An 18,061-nucleotide genomic window follows, 5' to 3' on the forward strand; every position below is an offset into this window, starting at 1 on the left:
TTATTGATATCCAAATGAGTTGATTTTTCATGAAAACTCTTAAAAGCATGTTTTAAACAAATTGAACGACTCCGATTTGTATCAAAAGTTGTGCAATCGATGTGTCCCTCGAACTGGCATGAGTACTTGTTAGGTAAAATACTTCACGTCATCTATTTTTCATTTATGAGTAGAATACATTCGTGTATTCATAATTGATAAGTACTTGATGTAAAATATTTTTATTTTTCGATATTCATTTTATTCATAGATATAAATAAAATGATTATAGATATAAATAAAATGAGAGACATTTATACTGAGAAGATAGCCATCATATATTATTGAGCATCATAAACAAGATACAACCCATTTACTGCGCAAGGCAATAAAAAGCCCAACGAAGCAAATCTCTTCTCTTCTATTACTACCTCCATCCAAAAATGTTTGTCCGATCCACAAAACGAGAATGTAAAAATATTTCAAGTTTTGCAAATAAATAAATAAATTTTTTCCAACAATTTACTAAATCTAGACGAGTTCTTTTAATTTATGAAAAATGTTTGAATTTTTTCTTAAAAGAAATACATTATTTTTTAGTTCTCATTTTGCGGACCGGACAAACATTTTGGGACGGGAGGAGTAATAGATTTGCTTCGTTTTAATCTCTTCTATTAATCATAAATACGATGCGACCCATTGCGGTCAATAGATTTGCTTCGTTTTAATCTCTTATATTAATCAACCCACCAATCAATATGTCAACCAAATCAAGAAATAGAAAGCAATAAACAATTTACATAAGGATAAACATGCAAAACCCCCCTAATGGTAAAAATCACGAGAAAGAGTCAAAACACTATCTGAATCATTGTGCAGTTACAAAAAGACCATAATAAGACAACCATGAATCCTTCCGTATTAGTAAGCAGATCTCTTCTATTCATCATAAACAAGATACAAGCTATTTCGGTCAATAGATTTACTTTGTTTTAATCTCTTCTATTAATCAACCCACCAATCAATATGCCAACCAAATCAATAAACAGAAAGCAATAAACAATGAACACAATCATATACATGGAAAACCCCTGAAAGAGTAAAAATCACAGGAATGAATCAAAATGCTATATGAATCATTGTGCAATTACAAAACAACCTTACTATTACAATCGTGAATCCTCACCAACTAACCAAAGACAAATGTGCCAAATCCACGGACACAGCACCGAATATTTGATTGCCGAATGCCTTGAATCCTCAAGCCCTCCGAGATACTTCCAAAATCTACTAGAAGAATGACCCAAGTAGTTGAATGGAACTTTTGAGGAACTTCTTGGAGTTATACTCGATGATCAATCGATCATTCATTTTCTCCAAGAATCAAACCGAGTGGTTTCTGAAGATTAGACCAAGAGAGGAGCGGCTATGTTATGTTTGGTGTATTGAAAACCCTAACATACGCATATTTATAAGCTGCAGGAAAAATTCCGAGTTGCTCGAGCACTATCTATAGACCTATCTAAGTTACTCGAGCACACTTCTGAAAAAGCGGAGATTGCGCACCACACTTCGAATCCCTTGACTTATGCCTAAAACTCAACCTCTCAATACAAATTAACATTGATTTCCTTTCACTTCCTCAATAGTCATCATAAATATATAATGAAAAATTACAACTCAATAAATCCCAACATGTATACACGCAAATATGTGTTTTCTATGAAATTACCGACAAAGAGAGACCTCAGCCTATGGAGCTTACATGTACAATTATGAATGACAATCACGTACGCAACTACGTTTGGATATCATCTGAAGTAACACATTACATGGCCCAACAGTTTTTGGGGCACAAATCTTAGCCACGGCCCTCTCATACAAACAGAACGAAGAAAAGGGACAGCATGGAAAAAGAGTGGGCAAAAAATGGAAGATAGAACTTGACGCCATAGCAAATGGTACTCCAGTATAACTACAAATACATATGTGGTCACCATAAAATTTCTAAACATTTTTATCCCAATATCTGAATGCAGTACAACTGAATAGTGAATTTATACAACTAGACTATGGATTTCTCTGAGTCTACTGATAGCAACAATAAAGTCTGGAGGAATATCAGGATGATTTCTATGCTTAATCATAGGTTGATGCCAATCTAATAGCCAAAGAAGTCGAACAACTCAACAATACTGCAATTACAAATAAAATAAAAGCTGTATAGAAGTGCAACATACTACTTACGTATCTTTATTTACATCAATACACTTACGATCATCGCTGCAATAGTCATCCATACTATCATCGCAAACATCTTTAGGACTCGCTGCTGCGGTCCTTTCACAGGGAAGTGTTAAATCCATCCAGGTACAATCCTCATGCTCCATGCCTGCAGGGTCTTCCACCCAGTCATCCATGCCAGCATCAATAGCTTCTAAGCATAAAGAGTCATATTCATCCCTTATTCTTGATTTAATTGCGTCCTGCCTGCTTTGCATCAGCCAAAAGCCAAGTTTACATGCAGTCATAAGGTAGGATAACAAGGAGTGATAAACAGGGCCGAAGCCAAAAATTTTAATATATGGGGTCAAAAACTAGAATCATAGTAGCAATTTAGGACAGATTGTGAGATCTATTGGGGGGTCAAATAGCAAATATTGGGTGCAAAGTATAATTTTTCTTATAGAGAAAGTGGGGTCAAGTGACCCCGCCTGTCTCTTTGTGGCTCTGCCCTTGTGTGATAAACTAACTTACTGCTAAAATTTCGAATTCGTTTCTAGTTTCTAGTTCCCAGTGAATAAACTGAGACAGATAAAACTGATGGTCACTATCTAAGGAAAACTGATTGTATTCCTGGAATCTATAAGATCACAACAATTTTAGAGTCCTGAAATAATACAGAAAACCTTGAAATAGATGATGGTTTCTAACCAACTAAGATATTGCATTTATTATCTTGGCTCCATTTGTTTTGAAGTTAAATATTTTACACCGAAATATACTTGTTTGTAAAATAATTTTGCAGAAATAATATTCGTGTAAAGTATTTTTCGGTGTTCAGTTTGCAAATAAGTTTTCTAGGGGAAAAAAAAGGAAGGGGGAGATATTCAGTGATCTCCGAGTCCAACCAACCAAATCAACTATGAACATATCCTGAGACGAACGGTAGGCAAAAAAAGGAATGCTAAAAACTACAAAAGAGAAGATGGATGAAGATACAACCCGTAGCAGAAAATGACTTTAAGTGTAATCTTAGAGGAAATCATTTTTGGTCTCATGGGGTAAAACATTTTACTTGAAAACTATTTTACACACTTATTGTCCAACCAAACAATGGAAAATGAGGAAATTATTCTGCAAGAAAATATTGTACATCGAAACCTATGGATCCTTATGTCATTATCCCCAATAGTTTAAGGGGTATAACACTTTAGTTTACACAGGTAATGCATTTAAACATAATGGCAAGTTCATTATGCGCTCCCAGTGGTGTAGTATGGGTTTGACTTCAGCGAATTCGCCTCTCCACAAAAAAGGTGGGGGTGATGCTTCCTTACTACTATCTCTAATAGACCACGCCGTAAGCGGAATAGCAGAATATAAACAAAAGTTGTTACCTCTCTTGAAGACGCAAGTTATAGTGAACAAAAATGAGGTCGTTCAACCTCTGACGGTCCAACCGATTCCTCTTCTTTAAATGCATAAGCTCAAAAATGCTCAAGCTCCTTTTACACCGGATTATACTAGAAGTTTGACTTAGTACCCTTACTGCAAATCTTTGCAGATCCGAATAGTCAGATGCATACAGAGACCACCAAGTAGCTGCGAAACAACAGAAAAAAGTGATTAAGAAACCCTGAATAAGTTAAAAGCTCCAAAACACCATTTTGAATTGAGGCTAACCTGGGTCAAGTGACTCTCGACCACGTAATGCCATAGGACGACCAAAATCCCCAACAGCATCCTCGTAGAACTTAATGTGGCCTGTAATTGTTACCTGAGCAGTCAAGTTAGTTTCTAACGTCTCAATGCAATCAAGTAACCCTTTCCGAATGACTTTGTTAGTTGAAAAACTGGGGTGGTAAAATATGGATGGGTTCAGATAGTAACCAGCTGCGTGAAGGGGGCTATGGAGTTCCTCCTGCCAAATACGATCAATAACAGCTAAATAGGGTAAGTACATAGATTCATTGTCGTCAAAACCCGTAATGATGCTTCTCTTTGCTTTTTCCATTGCATCGTAAATTAAACCAACTGATGGTCTGTCTTCATCAAGGAGGTGTAATACAGCAAGAAGAGGTTGTGTGGCCTTTAGTGTTTGGTCAGAAAATGACCAGAAACGCGGGTCCATCACGATATCTCCCACAACAAGCCCCACACTTTGCTTAGAGAAAGATGACTGCATCCAAGTATCACTGGTGAACATCTGATGGAGAGGCTCTTTCAAAGAGACAATGCTTTGCAGTGTCAGGAAGTTTGAAGCATACTTGGTTATTCCAAGTCGAATAATGTTTCTTTCGCCTGTCTTCTTCCTCATCAAATCAAGGACCCAAGAATTATTATACACGAACTGTGTTATTCGTTTAGCCTTCGCCATAACTTCTTTGACTTCATCCATTTTTTCAATTTCCTCGAGCATCAGATCAATACAGCTTGCACCACTGGCACTCCAGAAAAAGGTTCTGTACTTCCTCATCAACTCTTTCCCTGCAGCTTTATAACTTGGTTCAGCGTCTGTCACAAAGTTGACAATATTATTGGGTCCAACCTCTTGGACAACACTATCAAACAAACTCAGAAGTGCTTCAGATGATTTATCAATGTCAGTAGCAACAACAGATTTGAGGAATACTGTACCCTTTGAACAGTAACCAAAGAAGTTTATAACTATGCGGCCAGTTCTGTCTACCCACCTATCAACCATGACAGTACACCCAGTCATTTCGCAAGACTTTCTCCATTCACGGGATAGTTCCTCTGCCTCTTGAGCACTTCTATTTTCTAATGTACCACTCAAAGAGTGGTAAGAAGGCACTTTATAACCAGGACCTGCAGCAGCAATAGCATCTGCCATCTGCTGGAAATAACATGAATTTGAGGCACTTAAAGGAATACCGGCATCAAACATAAATTTCACTATAGCCATATCTGCCTTATCAATGCATTCTTGTGAAGCCAAACTCTGGATTGGAGGCTGAGCAACAGGAATAGGCTGGATAGCTGTTGGATTCAAATGCTTCTTGTCCTTCTTCACACGATAAGATATCCCCTCATCAACCTCTTTTGCCCTTCTTTCTGGCCGGCGAGAAGCTACTTTAGGATGTTTCCTCTTTACATCATTTTCTCCGGGATTGTCGAAGTAGACAGAGGAACTCTTTCCAGTTCTAAATCTTTTCTGCCTCTTCATCTTTTCAAGAACTTTAAAACCTAAATGTTGTTGAAATTGCACTTTAATACCCTCCGGTACCTCCTCACATGCAGTTACATTTCCCCTTTCTCCAGCTAAATGTTGTTTTAATCGGGAAATTCCACCACCAAGAATAACTTTATGACAGTATTTACACTTGATCTTTTGCCGACCACCATTGACCATGACTCCATGGGCCCAACCAGGGTCAGTGGCTCGTGGAGGAACCAAACCCTGGTAAAACAAGAGATCCAAAGGTTTAAGCAATTTTTTTAAACAAACAAGGCAACAGTATGTTATACCAGAAAACATTTATCTTGTGGAGCATGCATGCAACAAAAAAATTTGCTGCCAAATAATTGTAGTTTAAGCCGAATTAGGTTAGACCCACTTGCAAGTCAATAAAAGAGAACTGTAAACATTTCTATTACTTACTTGATCATCCCTTTGCTGGGTAGCTGAAACAGCATCGAAGAACTCTTCAGTCTCCACCATTAGTGGTTGATTCTCTACATCAGAACCATAGGATCAAAAATATCAACATGGCACAGTAATAAGACAAAAGCTCATAAGGTCAACACATCTAGCTGGTGACATCGCTGAATAAATTGATTGGTGCACCGAGATGGACAAAAGGTGGTTTATTTGCTATGATGTATACCTATGTTGGACAGTCAAAATCTGTTAGACTAGTGTGCAATTTATCGCCATAGTGTTCGGAAACCTGTGTTGGAAGTTTTTTACAAAAAGAGACTACCCTACAGTATGTCAAGCTTGTAAGCTGAACAAAATGAATTGAGGACACTTAACTGCAAACAAGTACATGAACAAAAGCAAGGACAAAAACCAAGCGTTGCGATGTCTTGATTGATTTGAAAAGCACAGATCATGGTATCAAAGTAATTTACGCAATCAATCAGTGGCAAAAGATTGCGAATATCACGAACGAGACCCGCAAAAATCGTATACCAACGAATCCCCAGCCTTCGAAATCAAATTTTAACATTCATCACTAATAGGTAGAGCTACCATCTAGAGGCCCTAATGATAAGCACAATAACAGGCACATGGTTATTGTCTTTAATTCGTGTCTATATCTAATATCAAAATTCCAAGTCTTTCATCCATAATGTAAACCAACTAATCCTCTACTAGATTCAATCGGATTCTCGAATCATTCATAAAAACATCCACAGGAGTTGACTTATAGCCATTTAATTAAATAGACCTAGCTCAACTCTCGTCTCTCCATCTCCTAAGTTTTAGAAATCCGATTTTCTTTCGTAAATTCTTCTTCCCCTTTTCTTCATCATTATTTGACATGGATAGAATCAAAATAGACAAATAGATTAGGAAGAATCTATGCTAAAAAGAACATCAAGTTAAACACACACAGAAGAAATCCACAAGAGAATGCTGTAACTAAGAGATGAATTAACTCAAACAAAACTTTCTGAACTTACAGTTCTACTTATCTACCATCTATCTGTTCTATCTAATAAATAAAGTGAGAGCACCAACTTGGTGTCGCCCAATTAATGAAGCTGTATTGACTTTTACTTATACCGAAAAATGCATATTTTCAACGGTGGATGGCAAAAAACTGCCAGGGACGGAATAGTAAAATTCCAACATAACTGTCACACCCACGTCTCCACATCTCTTCAACTACTCCTTTACTTCATCTTCCCGGTAGGAGAAGGAATGTTTACAGACCAATTCTGCACTTCCAATTGGTAACCGGAAGGAGAGAAAGAAAGCCTGCGCTTACAATTTCAAAGACCAAAGTCCCAACACTTCATGACCCCAGTCGGCGAGGAGAGAGAAACAATTGCATATGGTGAGAGGAGGATTCTTAACTGGGTGTAAGTGAGTGTTTTCGTATTTTAGTGTGTTTTTGATCTTTTGTCTTGGATACATGTAACTACAGTTTCCCATTCCTCTTTCCCTCAAAACTCTTTCTCTCCCCTTCCTCATTCATAAACTAATCTAAAAAATTGATCAGTTACTTCTTTGATATTTTCTTCCTCACAACTTGCACACACATAACGTGTGCCCTAACCGCTAGTGACCCACAAAAGGGATTCTTAACTGGGTGTAAGTGAATATTTTTTAATTTTAGCGTGTTTTTGTTCTTTTATCTTGGATACATGTAAATATGTAACTACAGTCTCTCTCTCTCAAACCCATAAACTAATCTCGATTATAAATCAGTTACTTCTTTGACATTCATATCTACCATTTTGAGGCTGGCTCACACTTTCTTTTACCACTTTAAACAAACAGCCAATAAGAAAAGAAAAAAAACTGTCACCCCAAATATCTTTCTCCCCTCTTTTCTACCACTCAGATTTCATTACAGATTAATCGAAACTCAAGATTTTCCTCTTCACGTCTTTGGCATAACACGAATTACATTCTACACACGCATCGTATGTGCCGTAGCGTCTAGTACATATGATAAGCATATGAAAACCTTGCCGCGGGCACTCTGGATTTACATCGACAGAACAGCGTAAGCATGTGAAATCCAGAAGCAAATGACTGATCCAACAAACCCAAAAAGCAATAAAACTAAAAAAACATGATGCTCCAGTGTACTATTATTGATTTGGAGGGAAAAATTAACACAAAACACGCAGAGACAGAGGAAGTTAAAGCCCAAGAACACAAAGTTGAGAACTTTCGGATTGACTGATGAGAAACATGAAAAAAAGCAAACGGATTTGAAAAAATCTTACTCGGATTAAACGAAAACTTTGAGCCCGAAATTGCGATGCCGGTGAGTGGCCCTGAATCGAGGAGCGGTTATGCGTGTATCGGATTCAGGGGGGGTGGGGGAAACAAAAGGAGTTTCGGTGTTGGAATTGAAGGGGCGATAAATGGGTGACGGTATAGGGCTAGTGGGAAATCGGCGGCGATTCAGCGAGGCATGTTGATTATCGGATTCGGGTTCGCAATTTTGACTGAACCCTAGAGCCCGTCAAATAGTCTATTTTAACCTAGTAGGTCATATATTATGCGGGCGCGGGCAAGATCACGAATGTGAAAATGTCTTTCAAAAATTATTCAATCAACTAGTTGGCGAGTGCGAGTATTGAGACAAATACTTATTTGTTTTTTTTCTATCCGCTTGGCGAAACTCCTCGGCTCTTTACACTTGGTGTTTAAAAATAGTAATTTCCTGTATCAAATTTGTAGTTTACATGAAAAAGAGGTGAGTACTTTGAATTTATTTATTTTTTGTTACCTTGGAAAAATTTTGCACTTTGTGTTAAAATAGTCCCCCATCTAAAATTTGTAGCTTACAATGAAAAGACGTGTAAATTTAAGTACTTTGAATTTATTTAGTTTTTGTTATCTTGAAAAAAATTTGAGAGACAACGAGTGCGTGACAACCTTCCTTATGAGTGAGGGGACAATCATTGTGTGGCAAACCCCCTTAGTGTAACTCTCATTTTGCCCCCTAGTGAATTCGTACCAAAGGAATTAAGGTTTTTTTGAACTAAATTGGTTGGAGAGTAAGTTGATTAGTTGTTGCAAAGGAAATTAATTGCTTAAGGGCCAAATAGGGGCACGTAGAGTTGCTAAACGAATCAAGCTACTCGAGTATGAGTTCGTGTTCGTTCGTTAAAAACTTATTCAATGTTGATTTGTTATGTAAGCAAACCAAGCTTGAACATTTTTCTAAAACTCGTTAAGATTTCAAGTCAAGCTTGAACAAGCTATTACTCAGCTCGTTATGTTATCAAACTAAGCTTGATCAACTACCTACTTGACTCGTTTATAACCCTCAAGGGCACGGTAATTTAAGGAAAAACTTTGCGTGTAAAATGGGAGCTACACAAAATTACTTTTGAGGTCATTAACTTAAAATCGACAAATGTAACTAAAGACAAATAGTGGATCTAAAATTCACCCAAGTTATTTGTCCGAAACATTAAGGGAGATTGGTGTAAATTACCCAAAAAAAAAGGAAGAAGAAGATATTGTTAAGGGGCGCTGCTATTCGCAGCCCTCTATTTACTCCCATAGCCCGTTAAAAATTTTCAATTATACTCGACAGTTAGTTACCGAAATTGAGATATATTTTCAGCGTCCAATTACCGAAATATAATATTTTTTTCAACAGATGTTTACCGAAAATGCATGTTCGGCAGTTGTTTACCGAAAGTTGAACATATTTTCGACATGTAGTTACCGAAATATAATCTTGTTTTCAACAGCAATTTACCGAAATGTTATTTATGATTTTCAATAATCATTTACCGAAATTTAGTGGGCTACGGGAGTAAATAGAGGGCTGCGAATAGCGGCGCCCTTGTTAAGTCATGCTTTCATGATGTCATCAAGATTTTCTGGAATCTACACAAATCCTGTGGACGCCGGATGTAATTTTTCATGCTCTGCACTCTGCAGGCGTTGGTCCAAATTTCTCATAATCTTAATTTGGAGGGATTGGCTTCAAAAAATAATAAAAACACATTGACCAAAAGATCTCGAATTCTTTGCACTGGAAGAGGGAAGTAAATCGCAGAGAACAAATTACAAGGCGTAGCCAATCAAATACAACACCACAATGGGGCCGATCCCTTAAATCAAGCCATAACAACCCACATTCGCCATGGTCATAAACCCAAGGCATAGCCCAGTGCAATGGAAGCTCCAACAGCAAATTTCCAGACAGGAGGAGGAGTTCTTGACCAGCCACCAGCACCACCACTACAATCATCATTGGCACCACTGAAGCATCCGGGTCGGGTATCCTTCGCGACACCACCCTCCAAAAGGAAGCTGCTGTTGGTTTCGCCACTGCTGAACAAAACGCACCAGAAATAGGGAGACCCGCCATCAGACCCACTCACCGCGGCACCCACTTCCGTGTGGTTCGAGTCGTAGAGTATTTCCAAGCTCTTGTTGTCGTTTACCAGGATATTTGAAAACGCTTCTGGTGGCTGCATGTACTTCGTCTCACACCCGAGTAGACGACCGGTGATTGGAGCAAGGCTTGAAGCCTCGACACCGCAGTTAGGGGCAAAAGTTTGGGCGAAGACAGCATCGGGAGGCGCCTCTGCTTTGGGTCCCCCCACTTCGCTGCAATCACCTCTGTATGCTTTGATGTACTGCAGAGCTAGGCATGCTAATCCCGGATTGTCAAAGAGAGAGGATTCCTTTTCTGCAGTTCTGTTACTGTTGAGTATAGCGACCAGCTTGTCTGCTGGGTTATTTGTCACATTTGCGGCTGTTGTTTTTTCATGGACAATGGCAGCAGAACAGTAACTCAGTTAGAGGCTGAGCATGAATAATGGTAAACTGAATCCTCACCCAAAAGACAATGGAAAAGACAGGAACATTTCTAGAATATACAACATTGTGTCCATGTATAGGAGCTCGGAATCAAAAACATGTTTCAATACCTTTACTCATAACATAATGAGGCGAAAGTGAATATTGCAAGATGAATTCTACATAGGATGAAAAAAACAGCAAGGCACATGTTTGTTCACTGCCATATAACGATCATAAACTGCAGATTTAAGAAGACTTGCAGACATGCAACAATCACATTTTAGTTTTCCATTAAAACTGCCAGACTCGAACTTCAAGAAGGGACAGAACTAGGACAATTCAGCAATCAAGTACTAACAACTGGTGATAGATCTCTGCATCTACAGTATTAGTGGGATGATAAACATCAACATTTTAGATGAGATACAGTAGAAATGGAAAAAGGCCAATCTACATATGTAACCACCAGGGCCTTGGGAAAATAACAAAATAAAAGAAGCCAATAATTTCATGAAGGCAAGATCTCTGCCCACTGCCCCTAGAAAATATCATACTACACAACAAGGGAAGATGCATTTTTGTCCAAAATTACCAACATTATGAGACAGACTTGGTCTGGCTAAGGAGATAGAAGTAAAACGTTGCGATTGGAACCAGACATAAGAAAGCTAAGATGATTCACATACGTCAACCATGGAAAAGCATAACATCTGTAACATTAGCAATAATCTAGTCCATGTGCCAGACATAAAAATAGCTAAAAGCAATAGTCGCAATCTGGTCAACCATTCAGTTAGGAGTTCATTTGTATATAGTTGATTATTTCATTTGAGAGGAAGTTGAACAAGAACATGTAAAAAAAAAAAAGATGCATCTCTAGAGGTTAGAAGTGGCCCCGACTGAAATGAATGAGAAAATGTTGTCTACGTACGGTGGTATAGGCATGCGGACTTTTTTTCTAAACAAATAGTTTACCATGTAATGGAGTGGTTTGAACAAAATCAAAAGCAACAAAAGGACAAGATGGCCAAAGGAATGTTGGTTATGAGCCTTACGGCTACAACAAAGGAAATGATTTGTGTTTCATAAACCAAAATTCTGAGTTCTAACCATCCAAAGTATGAGAGAAATGGAAATGCAGTCTCACAAGTATAAGCTCTTATCTCTTAATCAGCTTCAACAGAATACACTGACTAGAGGGGGGACCTTCTTCCCATTGCCCACTTATATATTTCTATTGCACAATAAATTGTGGATAAGATGAGAGTTCTGAGCAGAAAAATCTGTAAATAATTTCCCTGAAAATTATACTTTTTCAGATAAGCAACTGATGTGATAACCAACTACACCGCTACATCTTCATTGCGCACATAGTTTACAGTTCCAAAAGGAAAACAGTATGGCTACCCAATAAAGAAGGAAGTTTTAACACGCAACATGAATATTTTTCGAGCAAATTATCTTCAATCTCTCGGCATCCACGAGAGTTCTGTCACTTGGTCGGTGTGGGAAATCGCCAACATGACGCCAACGAAATCTTGAATTGCATTTAGAAACAACATGAACCACTTCTATTCCCGGAGGCTAGGTATATAAAGAACAGCCTTTAGGCCCTTTCGTCCAGTGGTGATGCTATCATCTTTTCAGAGGACATAAAAATTCAGCTGAACGAAGCTAGAAATTTATGTGCTGACATTGTGCCAAAAAGAAGGGCACAAATTTTCTTACAGCATTTGTTAGGAAATATAAGTTGAGCATTCCCAATAAATTTGGACCACTACAAAACCTGGAAGTATACCAATGCCAAATGATGTGGCCATGTGGGTGTCTTCTAGGGATGAAAATTTAAACCGAAAAACCGAACCAACCGACTGAACCAAACCATCGGTCGGTTTTACTGTCACCTCGGTTCAGTTTGGTTTTGAAATAGTCAAAAAATCACATATCGGTTCAGTTTCGGTTTTAGAGGAAAAACAAACCGATTCCACCGAACCGATTATTAATGTACCCACATGCCTTAGGTCAGATCTTATCTGTTCATCCACTTGGCCAAAAACTAATCCCTGCCATTCAAACCATTCACTGACAAGCAAGATGAAAAGTAAACCTAATCTAACCTGTTCTCTGTTGTCTTCTCTTGCCTATTCTCACAGTCTCTCTCTCTCCGCCGGTAGACGACGACCCACTTTCTTGTATCCACAAATCCATACGAATCTCACCTGTTGGCTGCTCATCTCATTCTAGAAGCCAAGATCCCAACCAATTTTATGTTTCAAGAGGTTTGAAATCGTCCTTGTTCAAGATCTTTTTGTTATTTTCTTCTGTCAATTTCATTTTTTGTTTGGTTTGTGTCATTTATGGCTGCTTTTTGCGTTATCATTTCTTGCTCAGAGCAGTTATGAGTAGTCTCGTTCTCTCCTCCATCTGCTACAATTTTTTCCTCTTTAAAACCGACTGAACCGACCAAACCGTTCCAACCATCAACCAAACCGAACGGTTATTCCTAAGAATCAGTCGGTGTCGGTGTCGGTGTCGGTGTCGGTGTGAGACATCCAAAAACCAACCCAGTCGGTTCAGTGCAAAAAGTGGGGAAAAACCGACCGAACCGAACCAAACCGATTTCATCCCTAGTGTCTTCAAAATCAGTCCTGAGTGATAAAACTGATTTGAATTTTAATAAAAGTTAATTCTTTTAATTTAATTTGAGGGCAAAAAATAAGGAAATAGCTAAAAAAGGTCCTAATCATTTAGTTTTACTAAACTGAGTCACTGTATTTAAGGAGTGGTGTTTAATATGGATCTCTTTGAGTGGGTCTCGAGTTCAGATCTGAATTAAACTTGGACTTCCTGAGCCTAATCTGCAAGACATAACACCTTTAGTGCCGAACGGCCCTAACCGGCTGGAGTCAACCGAAAGGCGCTCCAATGCCTATGTCTGTCTCCGATCAACGAGAGGAAAGTACAAAGCTAAAGTGAACAGTTTCCAATGCACCTCCGAGGGTTTAGACCTGTACTTTATATAGAGCACTTTATATAGAGTGACGTAGCTTAGCCTTCAAGGCCTAACCGCTTCTTGGAATGACGTTATGCAATATGCATCAAGTGTCTTGTGTCGGCCATGTGACCAAACTGTCCCCAGTAAATGTGCGGACTCTCCATCTTGATCCGGGTCAAAACCTCTCCGACCTGGTTCGGTCTGTCTAGCTCTACGAATCCTGGTGCTTGTTAGGCCAATACGAAAGCTCGGCCCAAGAGGTGAGACCAGTACATACATGGGACCCATGTCATGTGAGAAGGCGTTACAAATAACCTTTGTATTGAAACTTTTTTATAAGAGCTTCGTCCAATTGACGTCAACCACAGTACTATAGTTGTAAAACAACCCTCATAAAATGCAATAAATGCAGTGGAAGAGTCTGAATCTGAGTCCAAACAGAGTGGAGGTCCTCCTAGCAACAGGCAACAGCAATAACTACATTTATTACAGTATTCTAAGAGATGAACTACCAGATTTAACAATGCTCGTAACCAGATCAGCATCTACGTATTCCAAATCTGTAATGCCAGTAAGTAGATTACAATCTCTCTAGGAAAAGACAAATGAGGAAAAGTTAAGAGAGAGGGGGTAGAAACATTACTTTGTGCATCTGCAGAGGCCAAACCGGAGAGGACGGAGAAGAAGACGAGAAACCATACGGCCATCGTCAATGTTGTAGCGAGGAGAGAGAGAGAGAGAGAGAGAGAGAGAGAGAGAGAGAGAGAATGAATGAATGAATGATGATGGTGGTGGATACCGGGGAACAGTCGGTGAGCTCTAAGCTCTATGCTCCCATTTGAAATTCGATTTGGATCTGGTTGAAATTTGGGGAGAGAATAGTCCGGATTTGTTCGATTTTATAACAAAGTAAGAATCAAATCAATATTTACGAATTATAAATTTATGAAACCAACTCAAATCATAAAAGGCATAAAACCAATTCAATTCAAACCATTAAAGTATCACGGTTTGTTTTGAATTAAATAATTTTTAAAAAATATTTAAAGTACTTACAGTTGTAAAGATAAATTTAAAAAAAATTTGTATTAAAATTAATTTCATTCAAATTATCAAAACACACTAACATCAACCAACTAATTAAGAGTGGAATACCACAATTGCCTCAAGTCTTGGTGGTGAAAGAATTATAGGAATATAATTTAGAGAAATTTAGGAATTGGGCAGTGTAAATTAGTTGACTGATTTGGTGATTCCATGAGCTTTTTGTGTATGATAAATTAATAATCATAGAAAATTAGGAATAGGTTGTGACATATAAAAGTTTAATCTAAATTATCTTGACAAAGAAGGAAAATTATATATTGCGGTGAATTTAATGAGATCAATAATTGGAAAAGTAGTTGATTACGGCTTCCATATTTATTAGATGAATCATAATTAAATTATATGTATATACGGTTTGGAATCATAACTGTGAACATTAATCCATAAACCAAACCATATAATGCGATTTGGAAAAATGACAGCCCAGGACGTATTTTGATAATTAATACTCGCCAATGATATTTTCAACATTAACAAATATTCTTAGTATGTCGTTGGAGGGTATTAATTATTAAAATACGTCATTGGCTGTCATTTTCCCATGCGGTTTCTAATTTTTTTAAACCTTACTACTAAAAACCCGAACCAAACCTTTCGGTTTGAATTAGTTTGAACTGAATTCGTGGTTTGACAGATTTTTTAGCCCACCATGGTTGAAATTATAAAAGTGAAAGGCCACCCTCTGAGAATAAAAAAATTGCAGAAATGCCACCAACCAGAATAAGTTGCAAATCTTTAATGTTAGCGGCATATTCACCCGAACGAGTGAATTTACATTGGGGTAAAATTGTAGTCTGCTTATACTATTTTACTAAGGCTCTGTTCCGGATACCTTCTTAAAAAATAAGTACTTATTTTGAAATTTCTCAGACAAAAATAAGAAGAATTATTCCACAAAACCTAAATAAAAAATTTATTTCACATTTTCAAACTCAAAAATAATGTAAATGAAAAAAAATTCAATTTTTTTTGCATTGTATTAAAAATCTCAATGAGATCTATCAAACAAGATCCATATTGATAACAAAATTATTTGCGTAAGTACATGATTTTTGAGCTTGAAATTCCTTCTTAAAAATAAGGAGTTGTGCAATGAGTAATGGGCGCCAGGGAGGGAAATCGTACCGACGGCCGAGCCGGGCCATCTCCGACCACTGGATGGCCGATCCGAGCCGTCCAAAAATTCTAAAAAAAAAACGGAGGGGGCCTCTAGCGAGAATCATTGGCATCCGAGGTGTGTAGAGTGCTTGATCTGAGCACCCCTTTTTCGTGTATATATGATTTTTATATACACGAAAAAGGGGTGCTCAGATCAAGCACCCTACACACCTCGGATGCCGTTGATTCCCTTAATTGCCCCCTCGGTTTTTTTTTTTAGAATTTTTGGACGGCTCAGATCGGCCGTCCGGTGGCCGGAGACAGCCCGGCGCGGCCATCGGTAAGACTTCCCTCCCCGGCGCCCATTGATACCTATATAAATTCTGAAAAGGGTAGCACCTTCTTCTTATTTTTGTGGAACAACTCTTATTATTAAACAAAAAATAAGAACTTATTTGAGTTATGGAACCCAGCCTAAATAGCACTCCGTATAAGTATCGAGAATAGTGATTTTTTTTTTTTTTTTGCGTATTAATGCCGTGTCCGAATTCTGATCCTTTTTTTTAGGCCCCGTTCCGGAAAGGAAAATAAGTCCTTATTTTTTAATAAGGCAATTTCAAGCTCAAAAATTATGTATTTACGCAAATTATTTTCCTATCAATATGGATCTTGTTTGATAGATCTCATTGAGATCTTTAATACGGTGCAAAAAAAATTGAAAAATTATTTTTCATTTACATTATTTTTGAGTTTGAAAATATGAAATAAGTACTTATTTTTTAAGAAGATGTTCTGGAACGGGGCCTAAATGCATCATCTGACAAATTTCCACGTTTACCTTCCTTTTATAAAAATTCTTTTTTAAAATTTTCAAACTTAAATATAATGAAAATGAAAAATAAATTTTTAATTTTTTTACACCGTATAAAACATCTCAATGAGATCTATCAAATAAGATCCATATTAATAGAAAAATTATTTACATAATAAACACATAATTTTTGAACTTGAAATTACTTTCTTTTTAAAAAATACTTTTTTCACCATCCGAAACACCCTCAAAATCTCTATATCTGGACTTAGATCTCCTGTACTGTTATCCCTTGTCCCTCGTCTCTATCATCCCACTCTTTAAACAGGATCCGGGGACTTTGTAATGAGTATTTCAATTGTCTATCTTAGCAATTAATGGTTTGAATTCAAAACAAATTTTTTCAGGGAAAAGTTTTTTTTTTAATCCGAACTATTAAAAACACTTTTGGCCGCCTGAGTTGTAGGAATTTATGCAAAAACTTGAAATGAAATAGTGATGACAGGAGTCTTGAAAAAATGAAACAAAATGGTACAAACAGGATTTGAACTCTAGTGCAGGGTTCCACCACCCCACCATGGTGCACGCATAGGGTTTTTTCAACGTTTACTGATTAATTTTTTTTTTTTGGTATTTTTGAAACGGAGTGGCATGTGTTGTTTGGCTTAATAAGCCAAATGATTTTTTTTTTTTGTCTTTATTCAAATTTTATTCGCATTTGTTAGTTATTCGTTAATTTTTTGTGGATTATTGCTTTGTCATGACGAGAGAAATCTAAAATGTAAAAAATTAAGACCGAAATCCAATTTTTTTAATAAAGACAAAAAATTTGACTTATTAACTTATTTTTGTCTTTATTCAAAAAAATTTATGTTTTGGGATTAATTTTTAACTTTTTAGAATCTTCTCATTATAACAAAGAATTCACAAAAAAACTAACAAATATAAAAAAAAATTAAATAAGAACAAAAACATAAGGGCATTGATAATGGCACTCCCCATGAGTGGCAAAATCAATTCTATATAAGGATTGATAATGTCACTTTCCAAATTGATAACCGCACTCCCCTTTGGGAGTGGTATTATAAATTTGGAAAGTGACATTATAAATTTCAAAAAATAAACCATTTAGCTGATCTCCTACAATTTTCATATAGGGATTGATAATGTCACTTTCCAAATTGATAACCGCACTCCCCTTTGAGAGTGGTATTATAAATTTGGGAAGTGAAATTATAAATTCCCAAAAATAAACCATTTGGCTGATCTCGTACAATTTTCTGTTTGTCCAACTCACGGTCCACTAACAGAGGGACAGAAATCCGATACATCTTCCTAACGGAAGGACTATTGGTGGCATTCTAGTAAACAA

At 37.3% G+C, this 18,061-nt stretch overlaps 2 protein-coding genes across 4 annotated transcripts; both read right to left on the reverse strand.

Annotated features, from left to right (window-relative positions):
• Positions 1-1,922: 1,922 nt before the first annotated feature.
• Positions 1,923-8,387, reverse strand: LOC131323944 (uncharacterized). Of its 2 annotated transcripts, none has more exons than XM_058355780.1 (5): positions 8,131-8,387; positions 5,825-5,898; positions 3,886-5,623; positions 3,600-3,804; positions 1,923-2,469 (listed from the first exon to the last, which is right to left on the reverse strand). In XM_058355780.1, the coding sequence occupies exons 2-5, from the start codon at positions 5,882-5,884 to the stop codon at positions 2,223-2,225; spliced, it is 2,250 nt and encodes a 749-aa protein (XP_058211763.1). In that variant the 5' UTR covers positions 5,885-5,898; positions 8,131-8,387; the 3' UTR covers positions 1,923-2,222. The 2 variants fall into 2 exon arrangements, with proteins under 2 accessions (XP_058211763.1, XP_058211768.1); XM_058355785.1 differs by lacking the exon at positions 8,131-8,387 and adding an exon at positions 6,618-8,117.
• A 1,487-nt stretch (positions 8,388-9,874) lies between these two features.
• On the reverse strand, positions 9,875-14,540 carry LOC131335905 (uncharacterized). Of its 2 annotated transcripts, XM_058371472.1 has the most exons (3): positions 14,431-14,446; positions 14,317-14,398; positions 9,875-10,631 (listed from the first exon to the last, which is right to left on the reverse strand). In XM_058371472.1, exons 2-3 carry the CDS (start codon positions 14,378-14,380, stop codon positions 10,018-10,020), a joined length of 678 nt encoding a protein of 225 aa, XP_058227455.1. In that variant the 5' UTR covers positions 14,381-14,398; positions 14,431-14,446; the 3' UTR covers positions 9,875-10,017. The 2 variants fall into 2 exon arrangements, with proteins under 2 accessions (XP_058227455.1, XP_058227448.1); XM_058371465.1 differs by having other exon boundaries at positions 14,317-14,540.
• Between the last annotated feature and the right edge of the window lie 3,521 nt (positions 14,541-18,061).

This window comes from Rhododendron vialii, chromosome 1a (assembly GCF_030253575.1).
Source record: "Rhododendron vialii isolate Sample 1 chromosome 1a, ASM3025357v1".
NCBI lineage: Eukaryota > Viridiplantae > Streptophyta > Magnoliopsida > Ericales > Ericaceae > Rhododendron > Rhododendron vialii.

Excerpts from the sequence above, each read along its gene's own strand:
- LOC131323944 (XM_058355780.1), bottom strand. The coding sequence starts at position 5,884 with ATGGTGGAGACTGAAGAGTTCTTCGATGCTGTTTCAGCTACCCAGCAA. Across the intron at positions 5,624-5,824 it reads CCCAGCAAAGGGATGATCAA|GGTTTGGTTCCTCCACGAGC; the intron begins GTAAGTAATAGA and ends TTGTTTTACCAG. Across the intron at positions 3,805-3,885 it reads TCGAGAGTCACTTGACCCAG|CTACTTGGTGGTCTCTGTAT; the intron begins GTTAGCCTCAAT and ends GTTGTTTCGCAG.
- LOC131335905 (XM_058371465.1), bottom strand. The coding sequence starts at position 14,380 with ATGGCCGTATGGTTTCTCGTCTTCTTCTCCGTCCTCTCCGGTTTGGCC. Across the intron at positions 10,632-14,316 it reads GGCCTCTGCAGATGCACAAA|CCGCAAATGTGACAAATAAC; the intron begins GTAATGTTTCTA and ends AAAAAACAACAG.